The sequence below is a fragment of the Hemibagrus wyckioides genome, linkage group LG02, assembly GCF_019097595.1.
Source record: "Hemibagrus wyckioides isolate EC202008001 linkage group LG02, SWU_Hwy_1.0, whole genome shotgun sequence".
In the NCBI taxonomy this organism is placed as follows: domain Eukaryota; kingdom Metazoa; phylum Chordata; class Actinopteri; order Siluriformes; family Bagridae; genus Hemibagrus; species Hemibagrus wyckioides.
Genome location: NC_080711.1, coordinates 18,431,972 through 18,446,427, shown reverse-complemented (window position 1 = coordinate 18,446,427; position 14,456 = coordinate 18,431,972). Strand labels below are relative to the sequence as shown.

At 38.1% G+C, this 14,456-nt stretch overlaps 1 protein-coding gene across 2 annotated transcripts in view; it reads left to right on the top strand.

The window, feature by feature from the left end:
* The window catches only part of prkcbb (protein kinase C, beta b), a 105,155-nt gene that overhangs the window by 49,306 nt on the left and 41,393 nt on the right, over nucleotides 1–14,456 (top strand). For both annotated transcript variants that reach the window (XM_058415050.1, XM_058415042.1), the window contains exons 5-8: nucleotides 1–18; nucleotides 7,632–7,788; nucleotides 8,948–9,082; nucleotides 11,935–12,031. The exon at nucleotides 1–18 is cut by the window's left edge and continues 111 nt beyond it. In XM_058415050.1, the coding sequence (XP_058271033.1) occupies nucleotides 1–18; nucleotides 7,632–7,788; nucleotides 8,948–9,082; nucleotides 11,935–12,031 (407 nt within the window). The remainder of the gene's footprint in view (nucleotides 19–7,631; nucleotides 7,789–8,947; nucleotides 9,083–11,934; nucleotides 12,032–14,456) is intronic.

Sequence of the window (14,456 nt, the reverse complement as noted above, 5' to 3'; positions counted from 1 at the left end):
ACGTGCTCACCGTATCCAGTGAGTCTTGCACACAAGCACTAACACACTAAGATTGCAGGACCACTTTAACAACACTGACAACTAAGAAACAACTGATTTGTGATTTCAATTTTATTAATTCCTCAAGATAAATCATGACATATCTGTTCTATAACATGATCATTTTCCATGCATGATTTTGCTCTACTACTCTGTACACAGGTGTGGCAAACAGGTGTTTTCCCTCCTCAGTGACCACAAGAGCACATAATGAACTCAAATGTTTAAATATAGTGTGGAAAGAGGAACTGAGTCATTCAGACATACTTTTACATGCATCACCATACTGCTGAAATATCTGGCTTACACACACTATACACCAACACACAGCTAGCCCTATCCCACAATTCCCTCGTCTCACTGACCAGAACTGTAGAATATATGAGTCATGTTACTTCAGAACCCGAGTGAGTTCTAATCCTTTGACATGTGGAGAGGTTTTTTCTTTTGTAGAGATCATCTAGTGACATCTGAGACAGAGGATAAATCTATTAACAATAAATCACCTCATATGACTGTTACCGATTGGCCGTATGACTGATCAGGGATCAACAGAAATCAGCTCTAGGTTCACTTTTCCATTCCATTTTGTGTATTTTACTTTTAAATGTCTAAAATAATCCTCTTTAAAGCAAAGTCTCGAATCAGATACAACTCAGAAAGTAGTTCCGGCTGTAACTGGAACAATACGTTTATATTAATGCGCTCGGTCTTCTACATTATTGTTTCTATAGTAACAGCCTGTTCACAGAGACTTGGCCATAATATAAATCTAATAAAACAAAACGTACTTCATAATGTTGTTTAACGAAGAAAAATGTGTAATCAAAAGCTGTGGTTTGAGAGAGAGAGAGAGAGATGCTGGTGAGGAAACAAACAAGAACTAACTTGTCTCACAGTACATCAAAATATAAACCATTACAAAATCCGACGTATGATTTATTAATGAAGGATCGCGATGTTTTATGAAAATAACACGATACACCTTAATGCCTTAATAATGCATTTATGTATCATGGCGTGTTATTTCTTAGATCATTTCATGTAGATACCAAAACTGAAATGTGTAATATAAGATAATTCCCCAGACTTTGGCGTATCAATTTGCAGTTAAATAACGTAATTAACAGCAACAAACATAAATATATCAGTTATATCTGTTGAGGTCAGTGTTCATCAATAAGTTGATTTTCATTTTTAAATAATATTTAATGGAAATTGTCCATCATAAGAAACAGAAAGCAGTATTCCGAGTGCAGGCTTTGCTAGATTTTACTAACTAGTCAAGCTAGGTTTATTATTTTGTAAGCAAATCTAAAGAGCTGAAGGAGTACATTGTACTGTAATGCGCTATTGCGACATTTCTTGGTATTTGGCTCCCCCTAGTGGTAAACTCTGAAACCGCACACTTAGCCTAATGCTGGAAGATGTTGCTGATTACTTCAATATTAGTGCAATATTTGCACTGCAGTCTGCACAATACTGCTGTCGAAATGTAGCTGGACAATATGTGAGATTAAAAAACTAGGAAAAAATAGACAGAAAGAGAAAGAAATGCCATAAACATATATCATGGCTTATTTTCATGACTAGCATAGAGGCTGCTGAACTACTGAGACGAATTAAAACACAATACAAGCTTAGCTAGCATTAATACTGGGACTGTGATAACTTATTATACTTATTATACCACAGCACTGTTCAATTCTCAATTCTGATTAGTCTGAAGGTATTGATTAATTTTCTTTAACAGCAGGCTTGACAGTAGTGACCATTTCAAATACATTATGTTTCCATGAATGGTTCAATTTGTTTAGTGGATGCTCCACAATAAAAGTGACACAAGGAAGAGTATATTTCGCGACAGGTTATATGATAATAGAAAAGTAAAATGTGCTGTATTCAACATTTTCTTTCAAGATTCTACTTTTCTATTTTATAATGATCGGTTTGGACAAACAATTTGCTTGTTTCTTGTTTTCTTTTCATGTCAGGAATAAAGAAATTTAATTTATTAAGACTATTTCATATTATATACAAAGAACTTTTTAAGACCATTTTATTTTTTTACATGCTTAAGTCATATTATATACAAATACAAGTCTTTTGAGGCTCTAGGTGACATCCTACATGCAATTTTGCCTCCCTCTCTCTCTCTCTCTCTCTCTCTCTCTCTCTCTCTCTCTTTTCATGTTTGTTAGTAATATTGGCATCTCTGCATGTGTAAGTACAATACCGTGAAAGGTGTCAGGGCATGGGATCAGCTATGATTGGCAGGACCAGGGCTTGAGCTCTGAGACATCTGTTATAAGTGTTATTTAATATATATATATATATATATATATATATATATATAGAGAGAGAGAGAGAGAGAGAGAGAGAGGTTTTAATCAGTTAATCATTATTGAGTTTGATGTGAAATACGTTTATTGTTGCTTGCACAGAGCGCTTACACTGAACTGACAGCTAATGCAAATGAAATTTGACATTTCGTTCATGATGTTGAAATCCAGCAGCGAGAAATCCAGCGCAAGTAATTTGTTATTTTTGTCAGCACCATGACAGAGAGAGGAGACAGGAGAGTGTCAGCACTCGCTATACTTACTGACTTTTCTTCACATATGTAAACTTGTTATTAAACTGTTGTCAGGATTGGCAGGACTAGGGCTTGAGCTCAGAGACCTCTGTTATAAGAAGACCAAAGTGTTAAGCATGATAAGCAAGAGTCATGATGCCTGTTACAGCACTGATACGAGGCCCTCTGTCTGTGAAGGTATTAGATACACGAAGTCTGGCTTAATTTCTATTTCTCTGAATGGGCTTTCTTTGTGTTAGTCGGTAGAAATTCTTGGCAGTATTTGGGAGAATTAGCAAGACTCTAACTACATATGGTCATGTGGTCAGCAACAGATGGTGAGAGAAATCGAGGTGGTGCGAAAGCGACAAAGAAAGAAAGAGAAACAAAGTGCAATCGAGAAACAGATGGAAAGCGCCAAAAAACATAATGATAATGTTGTAGTTCTCTCTGTGTCCAGCAGGTGGTGCTGTTGTTCAATCAGGTTTTCCTCTTTTTCTCTCGGAGCTTATCTCTTAGCTCAGTTCAGTGGAGCTTTTCTGTCATGACGTTGCATATGAATTTGTATAATGGCTGAAAATAAAACCTGAAGGAAGTAGGAAGGATTTAGAGCGGCAACAATACCAGGATATACCAGGATAGAGGTTGAAAGAGGTAGAAAGAGGGAGATTGGTGTGGGGTTGTCATTTCTTGTCTCTGTCACTTAGACGTGCTGTCAAAGAGGGGTGGGGCAGGGATGAGTCAAACAGACAGCAGGCCCAGTGAAACCGGGCATGAATACAAAATGAAATCTTTCCAGTTTTATTTGGGTTTCTGTCTGAAGAGGTATTGGATTCTTAGATGATTTCCAAATCATATTGTGATAGTCGTCAGAATATGAATGCAATGCTCAGAATGGTCAAAATGAGAGAGAGAAAGAGAGAGAGAGAGAGAGAGAGAGAGAGAAAGAGAATGGGAAAGAGCTGTTATATGAAGCATGAACATAAATATTTTTAATTTACTTGACTGAGAAAGCTACTGCACTCGAAATAGCCCTGATATGGACTATTTTGTACTTATAAATAATTATATTTTTGCATTTTTTATAATTATAAGAACTTGTCACATTTATTTTTTTATTATTGATTATAATTATATTTATAGTTTTCTTCTAATTATTCTTTGCTTAACTTGGTATACTGGTACATCTGATGCATATGTTTACACTTTTTTGTTTCTGTGTAAAAAGTAAAAAATACATTAAATATGCTTTAGTGCACATGAGGGCATGAGGAGATTTATGAAATATATGAAATATGATACTTAACAAAATGTGTAGAAATGAATCTGAATATCTATCCATTTCTCCATCATAATCACTATCATCAGAGAGAGAGAGAGAGAGAGATAGGTTTTAATCATTTAATCATCATTGCGTTTGATGTGAAATTCGTTCTTTTTTGATTGTTGCTTGCAGAGAGAGCTTACTCTGAACAGACAGCTAATGCAAATGAAATTTGACATTTCGTTCATGATGTTGAATCCAGCAGTGAGAAAGCCAGCGCAAGTAATTTGTTATTTTTGTCAGCACCATGACAGAGAGAGGAGACGTTTGGCTGCAGATGGAGGGTGATGTGTTGTGGACAGAGTGTCAGCACTCGCTATCTCCCGTTCCTCACAAGTTTTGTGAGGTTTCCCAGTATAATTTTAACTTTTTCTCTGAATACCAAGTCAAGTTTTTATTTACTAGCCTGTTAGTGACGACGATAGTGTCGAGTACAACCCTTGACCAAACCATTCTTTCAGATCTTTACCTTATTTACATGGTAATATGTTTACATATTGATGTGGAAAGCGACACACACACACACAGACCAAATGACTAAAGTTGTGAGAATACTGTTGCTAGGCAACTGGGAAAAATGGACACCTAATGTGGAAGCTAGATAATGGCTGAAGTGAGCAATGTACAGTAGATAGCTATCACATAATCATTACATAATTCTTATTATGGACGGTGTAAAGAGATAGTGACAATAGAAACAAGCTCGTTCCCCTCGTTTTTTCCTTCATTGATTACTGTTCTGTACAGTAAATTACCCCGAAATATGCAAGAGATCACAAATCTTGTACTGGTATGGAATTATACTGCTTCATAAACGTTGTACAACAATTTTTCAGCTACTACAGAGGTGATCTGATATAAAGAATTAACACATGGCTGCCATTTTCTGTAGCGATGGTGTAAATGCCTTCATAGATACTTTTATGCATCTAATCTACGTGCTCCCTTGTGTGTGTGTGTTCTTACAAAGCGCACTGGGTGTAACGCTCATCAGCTGGAAAATTAAGGTCTGTGCAGTCACACACACACACACACACACACACACTCATTCACACATCTCCCCTCAGGCTGCTTTCTGTTTTCTCTCAGGATTTTAATCAGTGTATCGGTCGATTCTCGAGGTCAAAAGTTTGTTTAATATTTATGTGATAGATATTAGAATTTCTCTACGATCCTCTTATTGTGTGATGTGTGCGCAAGGTATAAACAAAAGCACACACACACATAAGTGATTACCTCAGTCAATATCAGGCATTAAGGAGAAATCACACCAGACTTTTTCATATGGAGCAGTAATAGCATTATAATATGTTACTATTAGAATATAATATTAATAGTAATCAGGCAATTATGGATGGTGTGATGTTGGAGAAAATGTAGTGGTTTAGTAGATTTATCTTGCTGTGAACTATGAATGACAACATTACTGTGGAGCTAATGACTTTTGGAGACTAGATGTGGCCGTGTCTAGTGACGCTTAGAAAAGTTGAACTTTATGCAAATGTGTCTCACTGCAGCGACTACCCATGGGAGTGAAGACAGTAGAGCACGTGTGATCCTTGCTAAATATCACACACTGCTTCGCCTTCATCTCATACGATATCATGCAGATAAACAATGCTGAATTTTATACACAAACCAAATCTTGTGAAATTCTAGATGCTCCACTCACAGATATATACGTTACTGCTATGGCAACGATTAGGAGGAACGTCTTCATAATACAGCGACTGGCGACTTGCTGAAGTGTGTGAACGTAGCTTTATGTGTTAGAAAGACAAGACCACACCCTCTTGTTGTTATATAGGTTCATATTGCCTGCTTTTAAGAGTCTTCGTATTAAGTCCATAATGAACTCATTACACTGACCTATTAGTTGTTCATGAGCTCTTAGTTGCACAATTCCTTACTGTCCAGTGTCACCCAAATGAGGATGAGGTTCCTTTCTGAGCCTGGTTCCTCTCAAGGTTTCTTCCTCATATCATCTCAGGGAGTTTTTCCTTGCCATCGTCGCCTCAGGCTTGCTCATTAGGGATAGATATAAGGGATGAATATTAACATAACTTTAAACTTTATAACTTTATGCTTTGCCTTTATACTTCTGTAAAGCTGCTTTGAGACAATGTCCATTGTTAAAAGTGCTATACAAATAAATTGAATTGAAAAAAATGCAATAGTGTTTGTTTTACAGTGGAAGTGAAAAGTTTTTGCCAGGGAAATTCATAACAAATAATTAAATCGTTGTCACGACTTAATTATTTAAAGAAGGTGGATGCAAATGCAGAACAAACTACTAGCAGGATCTGAGAACAAAGAAAGCAAAAACGAATACTAACACACAGAAACTGGCTAAGAGCTGGGCTGAAAAACACACAGATTCCAAATAGAAGATGATGTGAAAACCAGGAACTTAAATAAAGTGACTAATCACTCAACACTGAGCAGGTGAGCACAGTGAACACAGGAAATGTAACATACAAATTAAGAATTTAAGTCAAATGTGCAGGGATGCCCTCTGCTGGTCTGGCAGGGAAGTGTCCTAAATCTTGAATTTGCAAAACTTGCAATAAAATATTATTGATCCTAATGATATACCATGATAATTTGAAATAGATTGCTTGTTTTATTTATTTGTTATTTTATTGTAAGTACCATTGAGTAGAAAAAAAAAACTAGTATTCACTGTCCAGCCTGAGCCTGCAGTGCTGACATCTGAGATTTTGATTATATGCATGATTTTGTCACACCTTTTACACCAGGCTGCCAGACTACAAAAGAAAACAGCAGGACACAAATGTGTCTAATCCCAGCTTTCTATACAGTTAACTATTGTAAAGGAGATGTGCAAGAATTCCTGTGTGGTAGGTTTGTTCCATATCCAGAACATCAAGGTCAAAAACAAGGAGGGTCAAACAAAGATTCTGGCAAAGAAACCAGACAAATCTAGAAAGCAAACAAAGGCAAAACACAGAAATAACAATTCCTGAATATATGATGAAGAATTTACTGAAATGTACAGACTTGCTGTAACAGGATTTTGAGTTGCCTGTACAGGAAGTGGTTGCCCTCTGCAGGCGTGGAGGAGGAATATCCAGGGTGGATGTGATGACTAATCCTTCTACTGCTGTGGAATATTAACAGAGAAAAACTACCATTATCATTTTCTGACCTCTGTCTGGTTTCTCATGGACACATTAAGCTAAGTTATGCGCACAATTTAGTGCACTCATCACTAACAAAATTCTAATTCTAATTTTATTGGCCACATACACAACCATACGCAGTTTGGCATGCAAGGAAACGGTCAGTATCATAAAAATAAAATTGATCAAAGTAAAATTTATCCTATACAGGTAGGAAATATTTGATATATATTTGATATATTTGATGATGCAGTAGATATAAATAACCAAAGAAACCTTTCTCGTAAAAATGACTTCTTACTAATAGTGACAGGAAATTACTAGATCACTAGATGATTCATGGTTAGGGTTCCTGGGCACTGGGCACTATTTAGGATGCTGGCTGCAATATGCAATATGGTGTATATATGGTATATATATATATATATATATATATATACATATGTACACTTCTATAAAAAGCTCATGTTTGGGCCAGTGATTCCCGGATCCAAAAAAAAAGTCATTTTGTTTGAAACTGATGCATGTCGTTTTGCGTTTTTTCTTTTAGTCAAGGAAGCAAGAAACTTGGTCCCGATGGATCCCAATGGGCTTTCTGACCCCTACGTGAAGCTCAAACTCATCCCTGATCCGAAAAGTGAGAGCAAACAGAAGACCAAGACTATAAAGTGCTGCCTGAATCCGACGTGGAACGAGACCTTCACATTGTAAGAAACTGAATTGACTGAACTGAACTGAATCTGTATTATATATATATATATATATATATATATATATATATATATATATATATATATATATATATAACAGATGTAAAAAATCAATTATAGAAATTTTATATGTAGATGAAATGTGAGAAATGGTGAAGCAAATATTTTTGGCATAAGTAATGGTTTAGTTTCTGTATTAAAAAAAACTTATGATGAAAAAGTTCATCAAAATAGTTTTTACCTAACATTAAACTGTTTCATCAAGCAGAAGACATGAGCTTGTAGTAATTCTATAATGTCTCAGCTGAAGAAGCTTTCTGCATTTCTGCTTTTATAAGCATTTACCAAAATAAATATATTCACACATATGCATGTGATATAAACAGAATTTATGATTTACGCCTTTATTATATTCTTGAGTTTCCACTTAAGTTTACTCTTCCGAAAGTCTCTTTTTGTGTTACATTTAATACGTAATATGTAGTATTACTACATTGTATATAAATATTATACAGTATATACATTACACACATGATGTTCACTTTATTACGAAAACCTACACACTATACACTATATGAATATTCATGCAATTATCCTATCATCATTTGGCAAAATACATAAAATCATGGAAGTACAGGTCAAGGACTGTTTTAGAAATTGCTGGGATTTTTTTGCAGAATATAGACAGAATGATGTGTGTGTGGGGTGGGGGGGGGGTGGGGGGGTTGGGTTATGGACAGAAACACATTCAGGTGACAACCGTCAACCTGACAAGAAAAAGTGTGATAATTTAGTAAGAATTCTTTACAACCGTGGTGAGCAGAAAAGTATCTCGGAAAACACAGCATGTTAAATCTTGAGATTAGCAGAAGGTGAGGAATCGAAGGAATCTAAGGCGTCGTTGTTCAGAGGCAAACTGAAATTTGATGAGTGAAGAAAGGCAGATTAGATTTTTTCCCCACACATAATTCTCTGTCAGCGTTCAGGTCTACAGGTGTTCCTAATAAAGTGGATACTGAGTTGAGCTGTTGGTGGTATGATGTGGCTTGGGAATCAATGAATGTTTGAAATAATAGTTATAAAGAGAGCAAATCACAATGTACTATACTAATGTAAAAATAACAAGATAATACCACTCTCTCTCTCTCTCTGTTAGTAATCTGAAGGAATCTGATAAAGACCGTAGGTTATCAGTGGAGATATGGGATTGGGATTTGACCAGTAGGAATGACTTCATGGGTTCTCTATCGTTCGGCATCTCAGAACTGCAGAAACAAAGCGTGGATGGCTGGTGAGACTCTCACTAACACACACACACACACACACACATATACAAACACACACACATGTATACGGTGTCAGTTCCAGTGAAGGAGGACTGGAAGCGTGACCGCTGTTTAGTTTGCATTCTTCGAACAATAGATTGCTCATCTCATATCATCAGAAACAAAACTGACCCTTCATTAACACTTAAAGTAAAATTGCATTGTTGCTGATTTTTGATCTCAGTGTGTTGTGTGTGTGTGTGTGTGTGTGTGTGTGTGTCCCATATGAGCTCAGTAATGATGATGCATACACTTAACTACACACCTACACACATTTCCTGCTCGCTCAGCTTCTCTTTAACTGAGAGGCTTCAAGAACCTCCCTTTCATTTCCACGTTACTTTTCCTCTGCTTTGTCTTTCTCTCTCTCTGTCTCTGTCTCTGTCTCTCTCTCTCTCTCTCTCTCTCTCTCTCTTTTCTTCTTCTCGCTTCTTTTCAGCCAAAGCTGAGGACTGATTTAATAAAGAGGAAGTAAATGGCAGTGTCTTCTCTAAGGGTTTCAAGAGAGTCTGTAAAGTGCCCATTTCTCACACTGACACACACACACACACACACACACACACAAACACACACACACACAGCTATGGACAGCTCTCTCTCTCTCTCTCTCTCTCTCTCTCTCGCTCTCTCTCTTTCACACACTCCTGTAGTAGTTCTCTGTGTCTCTTTGACCTTTTGTTGCTCTTTTATCTGAAAGGAAACAATTCCTCTGCTTATTATATTGTGTTAGCTCCCTTTAGAGTTCTTCCCTTAGTGTCGCTTTCTCTTTGATAGTCTCTGAGAGTTATAAAGACGTTTTGGAGACCATGGACCTTATATATAATATTAATACACACACACATACATACATGCTCCATGCATGTGTTTTTGGGTTCTACATTCCTGTGGGATGTGCTAAATTTCTTTCATTTCATTCGTGTTGGTATTTAGCATTAGAGTTTGTTAGGGTCTAAGGAAGGGTTCCAGAACCTTTTTTGTACCATGGACCGGTTTGATATACCGGGCAATTTTTCTGTGGCTCGTAAGGGGTGGGGTTCGATTGATGAGGGAGCTTTCTAGTGGCCTTTGTTTTTGGGTAATTTTAGTGTGGTTTAGGAAGTGGCAATTTTTTTAAAATAAAATACATAGAATTTTAAGTTTTATATATATATATATATATAAAATTATAAGTTTATTGTTTCTTTGCGGCCCAGTACGAAATGATACATTGCCCAGTATCAGTGTTTGGGGACCCCTGGTCTCAGGTACGAGTAACGTTTGTGGCAGATATTTAAATAAAATTACAGAGATGTTTGAGTGCAAATTATGTGCTGAGAGAGAGTGTGGGATTCTGCTATATGAGGAAAACAGAGAAAGAGAGAGAGAGAGAGAGAGTGACAGAAATAGTGGAACAGACACCCTGAGTAAGCATTAGAAATCCCTCTGCACTGCATGTTGACTGTTATTGACCCTACATGGAGATTAGCTTGTACAAACACTAATTAGCACCATAACACACACAGACACAGACACACACAAACACACAAGTGAAGTAACGTTTTTTTATCACCCAGTACCCAAGCAAACACTACACACCCTAATGATTTGTATCTATTGCATGATATCCGAACTGTTACCGTTGATTGTCCAGATTTCTTCAAACTAACCAGCACAAAATTCACTAAAGGGAGTAAATAAAGGCACAAAATGATATATTGCAATACGGTGATATCACTAGGCATCCACGTCAATTAACTCACCTGATTTTTGAGCTCCTAATGTATTCAATCAAAGTCCTAGAGGAGGATCAGGACTGATCCAGCAGGACAGAAAAAGCTGCAGTTTTTTACTTTCATACATGTGAGAGCAAATAGTCAGATATAAAGCTTTCAGGGTGAAGAACATGTACAGCATTCATTTATTCATTCATTAATTCAATTATTCATCTTTAGTAGCTGTAATCAGGCATAATATTATGAACACCTGCCTAATATTGTGTTGGTCCCCCTTTTGCTGCCACAACAACCCTGACATGAGGAGTTTTGAGGCCAAGTCAATGCCTCGAACTCATTGTTGTGCTCATCAAACCATTCCTGAACAATTTTTGCTTTGTGGCACGGCGCATTATCCTGCGGAAAGAGGCCACAGCTATCAGGGAATACCGTTTCCATGAAAGTGTACATGGTCTGCAGCAATGCTTAGGAAGGTGATACGTGTCAAAGTAACATCCACATGGATGGCAGGACCCAAGGTTTCCCAGCAGAACATTGCCAACAAACTGTGATGCACTATGTATTCTGACACCTTTCTATAAGAACCAGCATTAACTTTTTCAGCAATTTGAGCAACAGTAGCTCGTCTGTTAGATCGGACCAAATATACAAATAAGCACCATTTATTTTATATCCTTGTTGATATGGAACAGTCCCATAGTTTATTTAGTAGTATAATTATAAATGTTATAAGTATCTATTTTGAGCTGGGTTTGTGATTTTAAAGGCATGTAGTCATTGATACTGCAGACTCTATACCTCTGTGACCTTTGTTCACCTCAGGCAGCATGGAACATAGTTTTGTGTTTTGCCTTTTACCGATTTTATGGATTTCAAGTAGTCTCAAGGGGCCTGTGACCACTCTTAGCCCCAGGCCCAACAATAATGGTTAAACTGCCTTAACACACACACACACGCACACACATGCACACACACACACACACACAGAAGTTAATGCAATTCAGTGTTTCTACTGAACTTTTACTATTGATAATCTGTGTTATTTTTTGTCTCTTTTTTCTTATACTCACACATCTTCTTACACACACACACACACACACACACAGGTTTAAACTGCTGAGTCAGGAGGAGGGTGAGTACTTTAATGTTCCTGTCCCACCCGAGGGAGAAGAAGGAAATGAGGAGCTGAGACAAAAACTTGAGGTAAGACATCTCTATGTGTGTGTGTGTGTGTGTGTGTGTGTGGTGTATATGTTGTGTACATATTATCACAAGGACACACCACTAAAAATAGAAAACACCTAAAAAGTTATATATAAAACAAGTTTTATTCTCACCAAAACATTTCTGGCTGTTTCCTTTGAACACATTTTCTCCCTAATTCTTCTTGGCCGGTTCCCACAGACCAGCAAGTTCTCCTCTATCAAATGACCGCTACCAGCTGGGGAGGGTGAAGCCTCTCAACTCTGAGACAGAAAAAACAGCCAGGCAACAATCATTTTGAACTGATGCTCATGTCACAGGGCAGCACTTAGAGACAAGCGCTGTCTGCCTTCTTAAACACACACTACCGCACAGATGGCCACAATTAGTGGGCATGATGGTTATGTTTAAAGGTAACATATTAAATCCAGTGCCACTAAGTAAAATAATGCCATACTAAAGTGGCAGAAATCAACAGTATATCACTGCAGTTCACCATATTCACCATATTCAGCTATGATGTACTAGCATACCAAGAAAAATCTACATTGCAGGTGCTATATTTAGTGCTGAGTCATCTTTGCTTGGCTTGAGATCCTTGGCTCAGTCCCCCGCACTGTACCCCCACTTGTTGCCTGGAGCGCTGCTTACCTCCCCCCCTCAAAGACAGTCCAACCATGAGTAACCAAAATGGTGATCAAACTGAGATGACAATTCTTGTGAGATACGTGGGAATTGGAGTCCCTACAGTTAGAAAGCAAGGTAAAGAAACAGAATCTGTCAGGTAGTACTCACGCACGTGTAGTGCCTCTCAAAGCACTTCAATTGCTCCATACTGCTGTTCAGAGGGTGATGATTCTGTTTGCAAAATGCAGTTAAAGCTTTACCAGTCCATTTCATGCTGTGTAGGTTCTTTACCTGCAGTTTAAGAGTAATCAATGCAATACCACATGTATAGTCAGTTTCTGAATTGCTTCTGAAAGACATTTAACCCAGCCTCCCATCACTATGATAGTATGATGACATTGGCTATGTAGGCTGCATAGTGATAGTTGGGCCACATCATAATGTATATTAGGCACTGGGATGTTGCGGGTATCATATGGAAGCCTGCTTGCAAGGGTTTGCTTAGACTGTGGTTTATTTAAATTGCACAATTTGGTTGATTATGTAAGAGTGATAAAGGTAGCCTCCTGGTGGTCCAGCGACAGGATCCCATGCTCTCGTTGCCACGGCCTCGGTTCAATTCCTGGGCAGGATGCCGCTGGACCACCAGGAGGCTGCCTGTGTAGCTTGTATTAAAAACAGTATGTGATTTTGTTGCTTATAAGAAACTTAATTTAAACACATTTTTAATTAATAGATTGAATTATATGCAGAGGGATTATATGCCTGATTAAGGCATGTACAGTCTCATTGCCACCTGGTGGTCCAGTGACAGAATCCCGCACTCTCATTACCGGGGCCCAGGTTTGATTCCCAGGCTAACCCAGCCACTGAAGAGTTAACTCTCTGTGACAGTCCCAAGCCCGGGTTAAAGGGGAGCATTGCGCCAGGAAGGGCATCTGGTGTAAAACCTGTGCCAAATCAAAAAATGCGTCCAAATGATCTGCTGTGGCGACCCCAAACAGGGAGCAGCTGAAAGAACAACAACGTGTAAGAGTGATAAAGGAGTGCAGCCATTCTGAGCTTTGAAGAGCCTTGAAGAGCCACAGCTCAGAAGTAGAAGAACTATAAGACACTTTATGAAAAAAATTGGCGACCTTCACATTGGATCCCTCAATGTATAGATATTATTGTTTATGCAAGGCAACCATATGAGTCAAATTGACTCATGAGTCAAGAAGGTTCGACTTGGCTGCTCAACAGTGCATGAACCGGAGCTCCCGACTCTCTGGTCATGTGTTTTAAAGTTTTGGATGCTAGCTCCAGAAAGCTTTTCCAATAAATGTTCCATCCTCCATTTCAGGCCAGAGAGTACTGGCTTTTCTTTGCTGGCTGCTTTTCTTGCCGTTAGTCATTTCAGGGTTGCTTAGTGGCACAGATCAGTTGTGAAGAGACTTGTACAGCTTGGCTACCCGCTGCCTTCTGGGGCTCGACATGAAGCAAGTGGATGAACTTGGCCGGCTGTCAGATGTTCAGGCCAGAAACTGCACCACTTTACACACAAGAAGAGACTCATCTACAGAATCATTGACTGAGAAGGAGAGGTGCCAGGGTGTAATCCCGTTCATGGAATTGGGTCACTGGTGTCAAGTCGATGTTGCCCTCGATCACTGTTTAAAGCCGGTCATAATTGCTGTCTTAGATGAGTGAGAGATCACAGAAAGGGTGAAATGATATATCTAGACCCCGATGTACACAGAAATGACTTTCTCCCAGAGATTATTGTAACCAACCCAAGTGGAGGGTGAAGGAAAGAATT